This window comes from Fusarium tjaetaba (genome assembly GCF_013396195.1).
Source record: "Fusarium tjaetaba strain NRRL 66243 chromosome Unknown NRRL66243_c0000401, whole genome shotgun sequence".
NCBI classification, from domain to species: Eukaryota; Fungi; Ascomycota; class Sordariomycetes; order Hypocreales; family Nectriaceae; genus Fusarium; species Fusarium tjaetaba.
The window spans coordinates 38,182-51,660 of record NW_023501597.1 but is presented as its reverse complement, the minus strand read 5'-3'; the positions used below and the strand labels follow the sequence as shown (position 1 = coordinate 51,660).

The window sequence follows — 13,479 nt, the reverse complement described above, 5'->3', positions numbered from 1 at the left end:
ATTTATCAAGCCCAACTGTACAAACGTCATTTAGTCAAGGTTGCACACTCCTCCAAGCTATACTTCCCGTTTCTTACCCAGCTTTGGTTTTATTCCCTGGCTAGTGGAGGTGATATCGCCTAGGCTTACGTACCTTTGCGCAGAATTCCTGATTTAGGTGGCTACGCAGTACCTTGGAAATAGGGCTCTTGGCTATGTGACAGCATGTAACTTCTGCTCCGCCACCAAGGTCTAGCTCAAAGCTAAACCCGGGATTCTGTGCCGAGACTAATTCCGGCACGCAACTTCCGGCCGGGTTAACCGGGAATACAGCGACGAGACAGCTCTTGGTCATGTCATCGCGTTGAATGTCGACATCGGGTTTTGTTACTGGCGGTTGAAATAGCTTCTTGTGTTAGATACTGCATATAATAATACCATTTCGCGATCAAAAAATTACCCGCATACTGTACAGCTTCTACATATTACGTACGTAGACTCAATCTGCTTCATGATTGGCAACTTCAACCTTCGAACCACTTTTCCGCTCTTGAACATTTTAAACACGAAAAAAGAAACGCGCAGATCCAGTCAGCTGTATGGGGCTTGAATAACTGACATGATTCGCTACTGGATAATTTTAGATTGCCGTAGCTTCTTTCATCCGATCACCGCCAATCATCGCGTGTCGCTTGGGGGGAGTGGACTCTTTAGATCGACGAATTCAGTTGGTTTAGTAGCAGACCTACCCGGTAATGCCACTTAAAATGTTGAAATGCAAGCCTTATGTATCGCAAACAATAGAATCCAATACCTGAGACTCTTAAGAGGCAAGTCTTTATCTGCAGGCTTGTCCCTGAGCATAGCATGAACTGTTCCGCTAGTTGATTTAGCGACCCTTGAGAATCTCTATCCAATAATACTTGAATCTTGGGAATTCTCCTCATCCAGACTGTCCAGCTTTCCCGGCGTAATTCAATAAGCCGCAAAAGCCACATTGTTATAATAAAAATAGTTCTTAAACTAGGTCTATATAATTGAAGTCCACAGTGATGTATCCAAGTCCCAAACCATCGGCAGTGGATAAGGCATCGACTGCTCAAAGGCATCCAGATTGAACTCAAACATGTTGTCAGTATAATGTGTCTGGTGACTTTCTTCCTGGTTGTCTTGAAGAGCAGGAGTCACTACATTAATAGACCCAACTGATTGTGCATTTGAAGATTGCACAGCGTAACGAGCCTTTCTGTATAGTTCTTGGCAGACCTTTTGGACTTGAGTCAAGTAGGTATTTCCGTACGCCTCGTCTAGTGTTTTAAAAATCTGCATGACGTCACCAACAGAGTGCATGTCATTTGTCGCAAACTCATTCGTAGGATTCCGAATTGCCATGATACAGAGAATAACAACAGCGCTCATTGGTATTGGAATAATATCCCTTTAGCCAATTAGTCATAAATCAAGGCTCTGATCTGACATAACTTACCACTGAAAGCTCTTCCATGTGACTGGTATGAGCTTGCTTAACTCAATAATGCATCGGGACGCGTTGAGACAATTCTCTATGGAGTCTCTCATCTTTGAAGGGAGGGCTGAAGCTGCTGGGTGATTTGGCGATACCCAGTAAGTTAGGCTGTGTGCGCGGCTCACAACGATGACAGCATTGTAGTAGGAAAAGTACAGCCGCATCAGCCCATGATGCTCGCACCTCGTAGCAGAATCATGAGTAAGAGACGGTGCAAATTCAGCGCGCCAATTCTCCAGCTTTTGGAGTAGGTCCGCCACAGAATCTGCAATGCAATTCGGTGGAGCTTTGCCTGAATGTAGATCTTGATAAATCGCACTCTGTATAACGGCCAGCTGTAACTGACCTTTGAAGAGGTTGAGTTCATGCCCCTCGACGGTCTTGATTATTTCCGTTTCATCCAAGGAACCCATTGGTGGGTCAACATAGGCAGCGTTGAGATCATGACAAGGGGGCCTTCCAGTTCGGAGACACAGTTCCCGGTCTAGACAAATCGCGATCCAAAAGACCTTCTTTCTCATATTTCCTTCTGCTGGACTTACGGACGGATCCTGGCTCTCGACATGTATACCTATTGAGTGCGCAAGACGCACAGCGCAGCCAACGAGCATGAAGCTGGGCTGCGGGTTTGGTGTTCCAATAAAGAACCAGGCAATGGCTAGCAGAGCCTGAACAGAAGACAACTGTGTACTACGCATGAGAACATCCCATGTCCCGGCGAGTGCATTCGATGCATAAGCCCAGGCTAGATCCTCTGCTTCTGCCGATTGAGCTGCCTCCGCCCGACGACGCTGCGCGATTGCAAGTACAGAGTTGAGTGAAACCCACCACGCTGGACTCTCAGTACATGCACCTGAGTACTGTTGGCCTAGTAGACACATGAATACCGGTGCATTGAAGCATGGGAAGACTTGGTGTTCATGAGTGAAGAATTCACTGACGAGGGAGAATGTCTCAGTCCAAGATGGAAGAGGCTTCATGAAACGCTTTGTGAACAAGGGCTCGACAGATGGGTGTGTCCATTTTGACCACGATTCTGGTGTATGCTGTCCTGACTTGCGTGGAGTGGTCGTTGACACCAGGGATATGCCCGAAGGCGGACCTGTCGACATATTGAATAAGCTCATGAATGGCCAAGCGCTTATGCAAACCTACCAAAGTAGCGCATATCTCCATTGCCACCAACTATCGTGTCCCGAGGGCTTGTATCCGTTGCTGTCAAGGTCTGACAGGGGCTTGACTCGGTGAAGCTCTGAAACTCATGGACAACTGCAGAATCTGACAATAAGGATGAAGAAGCCTCGGGTCCTTCAAAACTCTCTACCTCAATTGAGTCACCCGTCGAATTTCGAGATGATATCTTCGATCGTCGTTGACGTGGATCGGGCTTGTCAACATCTGCATAATGGCAGTTATTTCCGCAACCGTGACAACGTCCGCAAACTGGCCGGACTCCATCGCATCGGACTTTGCCTTTCCGACAATGATCGCATGCCTGACACCACGGAATTAATCAATACCTGAGTCCTACTGTGTCATAGCGAATAATAGGTACCTTTGCAAGGCGACGTCTACGGTCGCCGCGGTTGTTCATTTTTCGGAGTTTAGAAAGTCAACATACGAGAATTCCGGCATGAGCGGATGGGATGGAACATGCATTTCACGACCCATGACCACTATAAACTTTAATTGTGATAGGCCTTGTTTTGTGCCGAGGCTCCTGTTAGTGCGCAAAAGTCCGAGACTTTCGTGTCATAGCGCGCTTAAAACTCCGGCCGGACGGGTCCACTAGACGAGACAGTGGGTTACCTGTATGATGTATGTGAATCCCCATTACAGAGGACATGATGTGTGAGATAGCGAGGGCGGGTAAAGAAAATGAGATAATATTCGTTTATGCGAATAGGAAGAGTCCGTCGATAAGAAAAGTCTGGAACGGGCACAGCGCAATACCATAGTGAATTGGATTTCAGACATTGTGTAGATTGATTTATAGAATGCTCCAAGGTCTAGATATGGCTGCGTTGCAAGATAGAGGCAGGCGCTTCAACAACCTTGTCTCTAAAATAATCAATAAAACCCTTTCCGAACCCGTCCAATCGCTTTGAGCTACTGACTCCACGGCCGAGGATACCATATACAACAAAGTGCACAGCAAAGATCTTGGGAAACTCAACGCGCTCAATAGAAAACTCTGGACGCCAGTCTTCTCCCAAAAGATCCTGTACCTTGGCTCGAGACATGTATGAGCGCAGCCAGTCCCACTTGGCTTGCGTGTCAACAAACAAGCCAAAGTTCAAATTGGCCCCCTTGTCTCCAGAACGGCCTAGGGCGATACTGCCCAATCGCACCTCAACAACTCTACCGCCAAGAGCCATTGGTGATTTGGTGTCATAAGACGCCCTTTCTTCCATAATCTCAAACCGGGGAGGAGGTGTAGTCTTGAAAGATTTCGTTGTGCCAGTTCCGTCCACAAAATGGAACTTTTCTTCAAGTTTGGCTTGCTGCCACAGAGCTGGATAATATGCCAGGTATGGACGAGGCATAGCTGAGCGAAAATCTAAAGAGCTGTGAAAACCTACGAACAGGTTAGTGACCCTGACATTATTTCCACTCCCCAGATTGACCGACCTGAGTAATGCTTCAATGAGATGTTTCCAATGGCCATCATAATTGCCTGGAGAGCTTCTGCTTTCGTTGACTGAGCAAAGATGCGGAGATAGACAGTACCGCTGTTTTGGTTGGCAGGGTTCACAGCTGGAACACCAATCCTCTGAAACTCGAGGAAGTCTAGATGACTGAGCTTCTCTTCACCAAGATGAAAACGGACTTGTTTCTCCAGAAGCGCAAACTTTTGTTCAAAATTGTGACCCGTTGCGTTGAACAAAGCCTGCATTTCATAGCCTCCATTGTAAAAGACTGCGAGCTTCGTGGTATCTGGTGGTGGCGCACCGCGAACTCCGTGAACGCGAACTCTTTGATCAAGTTAGCGACGCTCCTAAGACTTGGGACCTTACATACCTGTCTTGGCCAACTTGATCCATCTCAATATCGTCAAGGTAGGCTTTCACATCACTGTTAATGTACACATTGCCCTGTAACTCATACACGAGCTGAGACTTGCATGTATCAACGGTAACCATACCGCCTGTACCCTCATGCTTCGTGATGACACAAGAGCCATCCTGTGCAATCTCAGCAATCGGGAAACCAGGGTCGACAAAGTTCTCAAGATCAAAAGCGTCAAAGCCTGCAAAGTTACCGCCGGTGACATAGGCTGAGCATTCAATCAAGTGTCCCGCGACCAAGGCACCAGCTAGTTCATCGTAGTTGGTGTTGCTCCACGACCACCAGTACCATGCGCAGGCGATGACGGGGCTGGCATCAGAAGCTCGACCGCATATGATGATGTCGGCACCCTGTTGAAATGCTTCATATATGGCGTGAGCGCCGAGATAAGCATTGGCAGACACTATTTCTCGAGGTTCATCGCCACCTTTGGCGAATATGTAAGTCTCAGGAGTGAGAGTGACATGGTCATTCAGAGAATCAAGATGAGCCAATGCCTTTTCTCTGTCTTCCGGCATGTGTTTGCCGAGCTTGGGAAGCACGTTATCACCAGAAACATAGGCTACCTTGAGATCATAACCTTTTTCGGCAACCTGGTAACTGTTTAGCTCAAGGCATCAAGTGAAAAAGCTCCGAAAAGTCCTTACCAAAGCTGCTACTTTCACAGCGAGACCTTCAGGATTAAGTGCTCCGCCGTTGATGGCGACTTTGATACCCTTATCTGCGATGGCGTCGATCGAAAGTTCGAGACCTTTCAATGCAGTAGCCTCGTAACCTGGATGTTGTCCTTTCGCATATGCTTCCGCATTATTGGCCATGTTCACCTCTGATTCTTGTAAGCCACACAGCCCATCCAAGTTCCAAGACCCCAGGCTTACCAGCGAGGTAGTCGCCAGTGATAAAGTCGACATCACCCAACGTAGCCTGTTTGTACATCTCAATGGCGGGATCTCCTATGAGATTATCGGTCAGCAATGTCTCGGTTGTGGGTGACTTGTCTTACCATGGTAACCGGAACAATTAGCCACTCGCACAGGCCTGCTGCCGAACTCTTCAACGCGCCATCCGTTGTTAGATGCCATGATGATTTTGTGTCTCTGAACTACTGGCACGAGGAAGTACGGTGTAGCGTGTTATGTTATATAGACACCAAGTCCTGATCCAGGAGGACAGTTGAGAGGCGTTGAGTATAAGCTATCTTTATATCACCCCGCAATTTCGGAAGTAGTGATTCAAAAGTCCATACCCGAGACAACCGGCATTCAGTACTCCGTAATTGAGTATGCCAGTCACTCGTTCTATGTTTGGTGATGTCATTGTCCCTGTGTAACAGTTGGCCGTGTCCCGAAGTCCGCTACCAGAACTCCGGTAGTGCAAAACTCCGGGAGTCGAACCAAGCCCAAGAACTCCGGAGAGACCCACTAAGCATTGCAAAGACATCATTGACTTGAAAGACAGTGGAAGCAATATTCGGGTTGACTTAGCCGAGAGGATTACTTAAATCCACGGTTGTAGCGTTAGACGTAGCATTGAGAACATCTGTTCCCTTGACCTGCAGCAACCTTGAGTTTATTCCAATCCTTGCAACTACAACATCCCTCCCCGACAGCGCCTCTTATTCGTCGACACCATGTCTAATTACTCTATTTCCACCGAAGCTGCTCGAATTCTAAATAAAGTTCTCCTTCAAGATCCTAGATTACACCTTCCAGACTCTTTCGTCAAAGCCGCCGAGAAAATCAAGTTTGTGGGAGAAGATGATCAACCTTTCATCCTCACACCTCTCAAGATCACGGAGTCGAGCGCGGCCCTCAATGCCCTCGTAGCTACAGCTGCAAATGTGGTCGTAGCCGAGCGCTATGGGATCAACTACCAGAATGTTGAAATCAACACAGATCTTGCAACCCTTTTCCTTGAATCAGTGCTACTACCTACCATTGGCGGCAAGCACTTCATGCAGAGCAGTCAAATGCTAGCAGAGCTTGCCAAGATGGACCTCCATCAGATGAGCAAGCCAATCAGGCGATATGCGACAAATGTTTATCGCACCAAGGATGGAAGATGGTATCATCTGCATGGATCTATGAATGCTCTGCCCACGATGGAGATGTTGGGTGTTGAGGACAGTGACGTTAGCACTGAAGAAGCCTTCAAGATCTATACCGAAAAGGTTGCAGAATGGGATTCCCAGGATATCGAAAAGGTCGCGAACGAGAAGTTCAAGCAAGCTGGTGTGATTTGCTATACGCCTGATGAGTTCTTCGCAAGCGAGCATGGTAAGATCATGTCGGAAGAACCCTTGTGGACATCGACTCGTGTGCCAGCACCGAAGAAGACTTGGCCCGAAGCCAAAGACACTGATCGCTATAGTCCACTTGCTGGCATCAAAGTCTTGGATCTATCTCGTGTCATCGCAGCTCCAGCAGTATCCAAGATCCTCAGTGTTCTTGGCGCCGATGTCATCCGTGTCTCCTGCAGCAGGCTACCAGAGTATTCGGCAACAATGCCGGATCTTCAGACTGGCAAGAGAGACGTTGACATCGATCTCAAGACAATTGAGGGGCGGCAAACACTTTCTGAGCTTATCAAAGATGCTGATGTTCTTGTTGATGGATACCGTCCTGGTGCTTTGGCGAAGCTGGGCTTTGACTCCAAGTCTTTGCGTGAGTTGAGCCCAAGTCTGATTTATATGAGGGAGAATTGCTATGGTTTCAAGGGGCCACTGTCTTACCGGTCGGGGTGGCAGCAGATAAGCGATTGTTTGGTAGGACTGTCATACTTACAGGGCAAGTTCCTTGGTCTCGACGAGGCTGTTGTCCCACTTTTCCGTAAGTTCACTGTGATAGTACATCTCAAGACCTCACTTCTGACATTGCCCTAGCCAACTCAGACTATCAGACCGGATTAGTCGGGGCCGCGGCTGCCATCCAAGCATTATTAGCCCGCACCCAAGAAGACGTCACCTTTGACATCGACATTAGCCTCACGCAGTACAACATCTGGTATTATCGTCTCGGCTCATACTCCGAGGACCAGCAGAAGGCTCTTAGGAATCGTGACCCGCAGTTCAGCCCTCGCCATTACGATGATATGAGTTCGCTCGTTGGAAAGACACATCAGTCGCTGCAGAAGATTCGCCCAGAAATAGTCAAGCATCCTGAGTACTTCTGGGACATGAGCGGCAAGGAATACGGATTGGACGAGGACTTTAAAGTGCTGGCACCTGCATTCAAGTTTGAGAAGTCGAGTATTGGTTGGGATGTTCCGACCGGACGAAGAGGGCGATCGAAGGCCGAGTGGGTATCATAAACCTGGCTGGTGTTGATAGTTGCTGGGATATCACAGGCATCCTTTTGAAACAGTACAGTAGATCGGAAGGCATTCGGGAACCCAACGGCGCTGAGGTGACCGAAAGCCATGCACTTGTGACTCCGTCGGAGCGGTTATCTATCAAGATATAAGACCCGCGGGCCCCGATCAGCATGCCATGACTGTCACGTAGCGGCCTGTCAGTTCGAGACTACACTGATTCTACCAATGACCGTTCATGTTATTACCAATAGTCCTCCGGTTGTGAAACGGAGCCTCGGGCAGGGTCAGGATAATTCATGTGGATCGCCACCTAGACCATGACGCCACTTAAGCCAACCGAGGCTCCGTGTGAAAATGTACAGGTTAGACTCAAAAAGGCAAAGTGAAGACAGAGGCTCTTGAGACGACTTCCTTATGAGTACTAGACTTCAGAGATTGCGGGGTATCAAAGCGCCTCTTATTTGCTCCTCCTCGATTGAGTTAGTCGTTGAGCAAAGTATATCATCAACGTCTCGATCTCATGATCTTTCAGCTCAATCATCAATCAGCTACCAAAGCCAAGGTCAAAATGTCTCAACTCTGGGCCAGCGTAGTCGCTACCTATGATCCCTTTACGATCGAGTTCGTGGGCAGCTGTCTTGTCCAAATCGTCTTCTGGTGGATTCCATCAGCTGTTTTCGTTCTCCTTGATCATGTTGCCCCGTGTTTTGCAGCGAGACACAAGATACAACCGCCACAAAAACAGCCCAAAGCCTCTGAGATATTAGACTCTGTCCTGATATCTTTGAGGAATCAGCTCATGGTCATTGGACTGCAACTATCCCTAGCGTTTCTGGCCACACAGCGGAATATGCCATCGACATTCCAGGTCAAAGCATCACTACCATCTGCAAAGAGTTTCGTTAGCGACTTTACCATCTGCTTAGTTGCTCGAGAGATCCTCTTCTACTATTCCCATCGACTGTTTCACGTACCATACCTCTATCGTCGCATCCACAAAATCCACCACAAGTTCACAGCACCAGTCGCCTTCGCCTCGCAATATGCCCATCCCATCGAGCATATTGTAGCCAACACGATCCCCATTATCCTTCCACCCATACTGATTAGAACTCACATCCTGACCATGTGGGCTTTCGTCGCTTGGCAGCTTATTGAGACTGCGACTGTTCATAGTGGCTTCGACTTCTTTGGAGGTGCAGCTTATCGTCATGACCGTCATCATGAGCGTTTTGACGTTCACTTTGGAGGGATGCCTTGGCTGGACTGGCTTCATAACACCGACGAGCGAAAGAGGCTGGAAAAGAAGAATAAGTGATTCGTTCATGATAGAACTATCTCTCCAAGATCTGCATCTTGGAAGCGAAGGATCAAGCTATGTATATTGCCCATGTCTGATAATTCTCCGGATCGCTGGGAAGGAGTATCTCCAAAAGACCGGTGTGGATTAACGCCACGTTCGAATTGGCTGCAGAACAGATTTGCGAGACACCAATACTCATCTGCGTGAAGGAAGAACCCGAGTCTTCTTCGAGACTCGTTTGTTCCCACGGAGACATAGTTGCTGGGGGTTGAGAATAAGTTGTGACTGGACCAGACCCGAAACCAATTCTTTAGCCCTCGCGTGATAGGCAAGGATCTTGAGCAAGGATCTGGTCCATTCTGGTGATGGTATATGAGATTGTGGAAGGCTGCAATATTTCAGCAAGGCCGTTTTTAGTTTATTTTCGTGCAACTTACCACTAGCAATAGCAAACAAATTCAATGGGCTTATTGTTTCAAAGACCTCCCATCGACCAGTACCAAAGTCCTCGCCCATAATCATGGTAATGGACTGAGACAGCGTGATCTGGCTGCACGCCAGTGACCTCTGTACCGCAGCTTGAGTGCACATGAACCATGTCTCGGCATCTGTAGCATTAAAGTGCTCATCTGCAGCTGCGAGGCCAAATTGTAGTTCATTAATTACCATTCGGGGACTCATATCGTAGAAGATTACGAATGCAGAGTCAAGAAGGAAGGTATATAAGAGGGTACGGATTAACTCCTCTTGTAATCCGAATGATGTCCAGTGGTCGTGGAGGCTGCGTGGAGCAAAGGACGCTTCCTCGCTCGTTGCAGGTATCGCGAAGGGGTACAGGGTGCGGGAAACGAAGACAATGTCAGTAAACCGTGTTCTCCGAGCTCTGAGTCTCATCTTTGTGTCACCCTCCCAGTTCATGAGCAGAAGGATACCATAAGCAGCCTGCAATATGTCAAGGCGCTGGCGAACTTCAGAATCCTGGCTGTCATCGTCTGTTTGAGCAATACTGGCTTCGCTGAAATCCGGGTCCTGGAAGATCCAGCTCTCGGCTGTTTCTAGCCAAATCATTGCTTGATCCCGATGTTTTCGGTCAGGGCTTAAGGAGGCACCGATCAGTGAAAGAGCCACGATTAACTTGGGAGACTTTACAGTGGGGTCAAATGTCGGTCGGTGGAAAACTGGCCAGTTTGGGTGCCAGATTTGGAAGAACAAAGCCAAGAATAAGTCAACATTTCTTGGAGAAAAGAATCGTGAGCAAGATAATTTTCGGGAGTTGGACCAGTTCGATTCCGATGCTTGAGATGATGCGTGAAAGATACCTCTGACAATCTGCTCACATATGTTTGCCAAGGAGTGTTGTCCTGTCAGCCCTTGCTGGGGATGTGGCCTTTGACATGGGCTGGTCCAAGGCGATGCGACTGGGGTTTCAGGAATGGCTAGTGATTCGAGAGAGGTCTGGCTGTCATATTGAAGGAGACCGTAATGAGCCTTCGTGCTGACAAAGATATGATCGCAGTTGAATGAATTGGCCAGACCATGGGACGAAGTAAGTCTGGCAAGAAAGCGGAGACGCATACGAGGAAAGGTCGGCTTTGGCGTCACTAGCAACAGCGATGGGCTATCATGGGAGACAGACCATTCATCTTGAGATAGATATGAGCCAGATTGCGACATCAAACTTGAATTGCCATCCGATTCGGAACCCGGTTGAGTTTGCACAAGTAGGACAGGATCAAATAAGGTGGCCGGCGTCGAGCCCGAAATCCAGTCATGTTGTGATAGAAACAGTGACCCGCCCTGCACCTGAATGTCGTGCCCTGATAGAAGCTCATGCCCTTTGTTGTCTTTTGTCGCTTTCAGCGGAGATATGAAGTCATCCTTCTTTGGTGTCTGAATATAATTGCAATCCTGATTCTGCTCGGCGCAAGCTCTGCAAGGCTGCGATCCCTTGCATCTCCTTTTCAATTTCACGCACCTCTCACAAGCATTTCTTGGCCTCCCTCGCTTCTTCTGGTCCAGGGTTGGAGGCAGTAAACCTGATTTGAGACGGTTGTCACATGTTCTCCAATGACGAAGGAGTGCGTCTCTGATAAGTTTCCTTCAGCTATTGAACCGCGAAGAGGAACAATTGAGTATAGACTAACCGGCGATTGAATCCACGGCTGCAGTATTGGCATTGGTAAGACCTCTGATCTGTGTCTGAGCCTCGTTGCTTCAGTGGTGATACCCTACAGCGAGGAGGTTGCAGCAAGCTTACGCGACAGGTAATGCCGATTGAGGTGGTCTTGATGCAACATTATTAGTGAGCACTACCTCCTGTCAAGCACCTGGGTCTCAAATGGCATACCTGACTTTGTGAACTCGGCAGAGCAGATAGGACAGCAATGTTGCGGCTGATTATCAGACATGGTGTTGACCGAGGTCATCAGAACGGGCTAGGGAACTTAGGCGGCTGTACAAATTGGAAGAAACAAGGAATGCAACCCAGCAAATCCAATGCATGAGAAGTCGCGGGGCACGGAGTCCACAGTCGATGGCAGAGATGAGCCTGAACAAACTGGAGGACTCGATGTGCCCATGCAACTAAAAGCTCGTTATGATGAACACGTGGAGGCGGGAAATCTGCCACCCCCGCAACAGAGATCGGCATCCCGCCTCAACCCCACGATCTAGTCTCGATCGAGATATCGAAACCCCGCAAAAGCACAGCCATTCGGTTTCTAGTGAGAGGCATTTCGGCATTTGTTCGCGGCATCCGGGACTTGGAGGAATGATATCTTACCTGTCGTTAGTCGCACATCTTCCTTGAAATTGTTAGCCTCCGCTGTCTCCGATATTCCACTTAAGCCAGTGACACTTTCCCTTTACATATTACGCTAAGTCACAAAGCCCTAAATTTGCTCTCTGTAACAGCAGGGGATTATGGGAGACGCCGTAGCTGAGGAGCCCTACCATCGGGTAGCTGCTGTAGCAGTAAGTGAAATCGTGCTATCAAGTGTTTGACTTGTCAACGACTAACAGCAACGAAGCGCTCAAATGAAGGCTTCCAGTTCAAGATCAACTCAGTTCCAATTCCGAAACTCCAGCCATGGGAAGTGCTCGTTAAGCTCTCTGCTACTGGTGTCTGCGGCACGGATATGGCCCTTGCAGGTGGTTACCTCGGTCCATGCCGCGAGGTGCTTGGCCATGAGGGCGTGGGCCGCGTTGTACAAGTTGGCTCTGGAGTGGATCCCGACTCTGTCAAGATTGGCAATCGAGTTGGTATTGCTTGGGTGAGAGACGTCTGTGGCCGATGCAATTGCTGTCGTGAGCCTGGAGGTGAGGTCCGTTGTCTGGAACAGCAGAACTCAGGACGGAAGTGGGATGGAACGTTTGCAGAGCACTGCATTGTACCAAGTCGTTATGTGCTGACAGTTCCTGAGTCAAAGGAATTGCCAGATGAACTGGTCGCACCAACATTGTGCGGCGGCGTTACTGCATATAAGGCACTAAAGGCTTGCGGAGCGACACCGGGAGAATGGGTTGCTATAGTCGGAGCTGGCGGTGGCGTTGGGGGTTTGGGGATCCAGTATGCAAAAGCCATGGGATTCCGTGTTGCGGCTGTTGATATTGGGCCTGCAAAGGAGTCATGCATCAAGATGGGAGCCGACGCATACTTTGATGGAGCATCGCCTGATACGCCGGCCGAACTGAGAAAGCTTACCCCTAATGAAGCTGGAGCCAAGGCCGTCATTGTTACTGCAGGGTCGGGTCGAGCGTATCAGAACGCCCTTGATCTTGTTGCAGTGTTTGGTACCCTGGTCTGCGTTGGTATTCCACCACCAGACCAAGCGATGAGTCTTCATCCGCTGACTCTCATTGACCGTGGTATCACCCTTTTGGGAACATTAGTGGGAACACGAACTGAAACACTTGAAGCTCTCGAGTTCGTGCGAAGAGGCGTGGTAAAACCTATTGTGGAGGTGGTGAACTTTGATCAGCTCGACGATCTGGTCAACCAATTCTCCAAGACATCTGGGAAATTGGTCATAAAATTTCTATCATAGGTCTTATTCTCTATTCTTTTATAGCTTCGAGGTTATTATAGAAGTGGATTAGGGGACATTATAGACAGTGAATATCAGTCTATTCCATTAAAGGGAAATAGTTCTTCAATCCTTTTATTGTAGCTTTTGTCACCACTGTTGTCAATGCTCTGCCATGATCTGATATGATCCCAAATCAAAACAAGCAATAAAGAGCAGATTTAACCGAATCGGCCAAAGAACATTTAACACGTTGCAAGCATTGT

General features: G+C 48.4%; 6 protein-coding genes across 6 annotated transcripts; 3 read left to right on the top strand and 3 right to left on the bottom strand.

Annotated features, from left to right (window-relative positions):
- Positions 1 to 1,008: 1,008 nt before the first annotated feature.
- Positions 1,009 to 2,616, bottom strand: FTJAE_13308 (transcriptional activator Mut3p; the record flags this gene model as incomplete). Its single annotated transcript, XM_037346439.1, has 3 exons — positions 1,009 to 1,417; positions 1,466 to 1,769; positions 1,851 to 2,616. The coding sequence occupies 3 exons, from the start codon at positions 2,614 to 2,616 to the stop codon at positions 1,009 to 1,011; spliced, it is 1,479 nt and encodes a 492-aa protein (XP_037199668.1).
- Positions 2,617 to 3,513: 897 nt separating this feature from the next.
- FTJAE_13307 (DUF1446 domain protein) lies at positions 3,514 to 5,655 on the bottom strand (the record flags this gene model as incomplete). Its single annotated transcript, XM_037346438.1, has 6 exons — positions 3,514 to 4,082; positions 4,136 to 4,479; positions 4,526 to 5,166; positions 5,221 to 5,399; positions 5,452 to 5,526; positions 5,577 to 5,655. 6 exons carry the CDS (start codon positions 5,653 to 5,655, stop codon positions 3,514 to 3,516), a joined length of 1,887 nt encoding a protein of 628 aa, XP_037199667.1.
- A 548-nt stretch (positions 5,656 to 6,203) lies between these two features.
- Positions 6,204 to 7,882, top strand: FTJAE_13306 (acyl transferase carnitine dehydratase; the record flags this gene model as incomplete). Its single annotated transcript, XM_037346437.1, has 4 exons — positions 6,204 to 7,236; positions 7,290 to 7,306; positions 7,359 to 7,401; positions 7,455 to 7,882. The coding sequence occupies 4 exons, from the start codon at positions 6,204 to 6,206 to the stop codon at positions 7,880 to 7,882; spliced, it is 1,521 nt and encodes a 506-aa protein (XP_037199666.1).
- Positions 7,883 to 8,453: 571 nt separating this feature from the next.
- Positions 8,454 to 9,203, top strand: FTJAE_13305 (C-4 methyl sterol oxidase; the record flags this gene model as incomplete). Its single annotated transcript, XM_037346436.1, has 1 exon — positions 8,454 to 9,203. The coding sequence occupies one exon, from the start codon at positions 8,454 to 8,456 to the stop codon at positions 9,201 to 9,203; it is 750 nt and encodes a 249-aa protein (XP_037199665.1).
- A 5-nt stretch (positions 9,204 to 9,208) lies between these two features.
- FTJAE_13304 (zinc finger C2H2 type domain protein) lies at positions 9,209 to 10,256 on the bottom strand (the record flags this gene model as incomplete). The annotated part of the gene is made up of 2 exons (XM_037346435.1): positions 9,209 to 9,576; positions 9,626 to 10,256. The coding sequence occupies 2 exons, from the start codon at positions 10,254 to 10,256 to the stop codon at positions 9,209 to 9,211; spliced, it is 999 nt and encodes a 332-aa protein (XP_037199664.1).
- A 1,854-nt stretch (positions 10,257 to 12,110) lies between these two features.
- Positions 12,111 to 13,234, top strand: FTJAE_13303 (alcohol dehydrogenase; the record flags this gene model as incomplete). Its single annotated transcript, XM_037346434.1, has 2 exons — positions 12,111 to 12,161; positions 12,239 to 13,234. 2 exons carry the CDS (start codon positions 12,111 to 12,113, stop codon positions 13,232 to 13,234), a joined length of 1,047 nt encoding a protein of 348 aa, XP_037199663.1.
- Between the last annotated feature and the right edge of the window lie 245 nt (positions 13,235 to 13,479).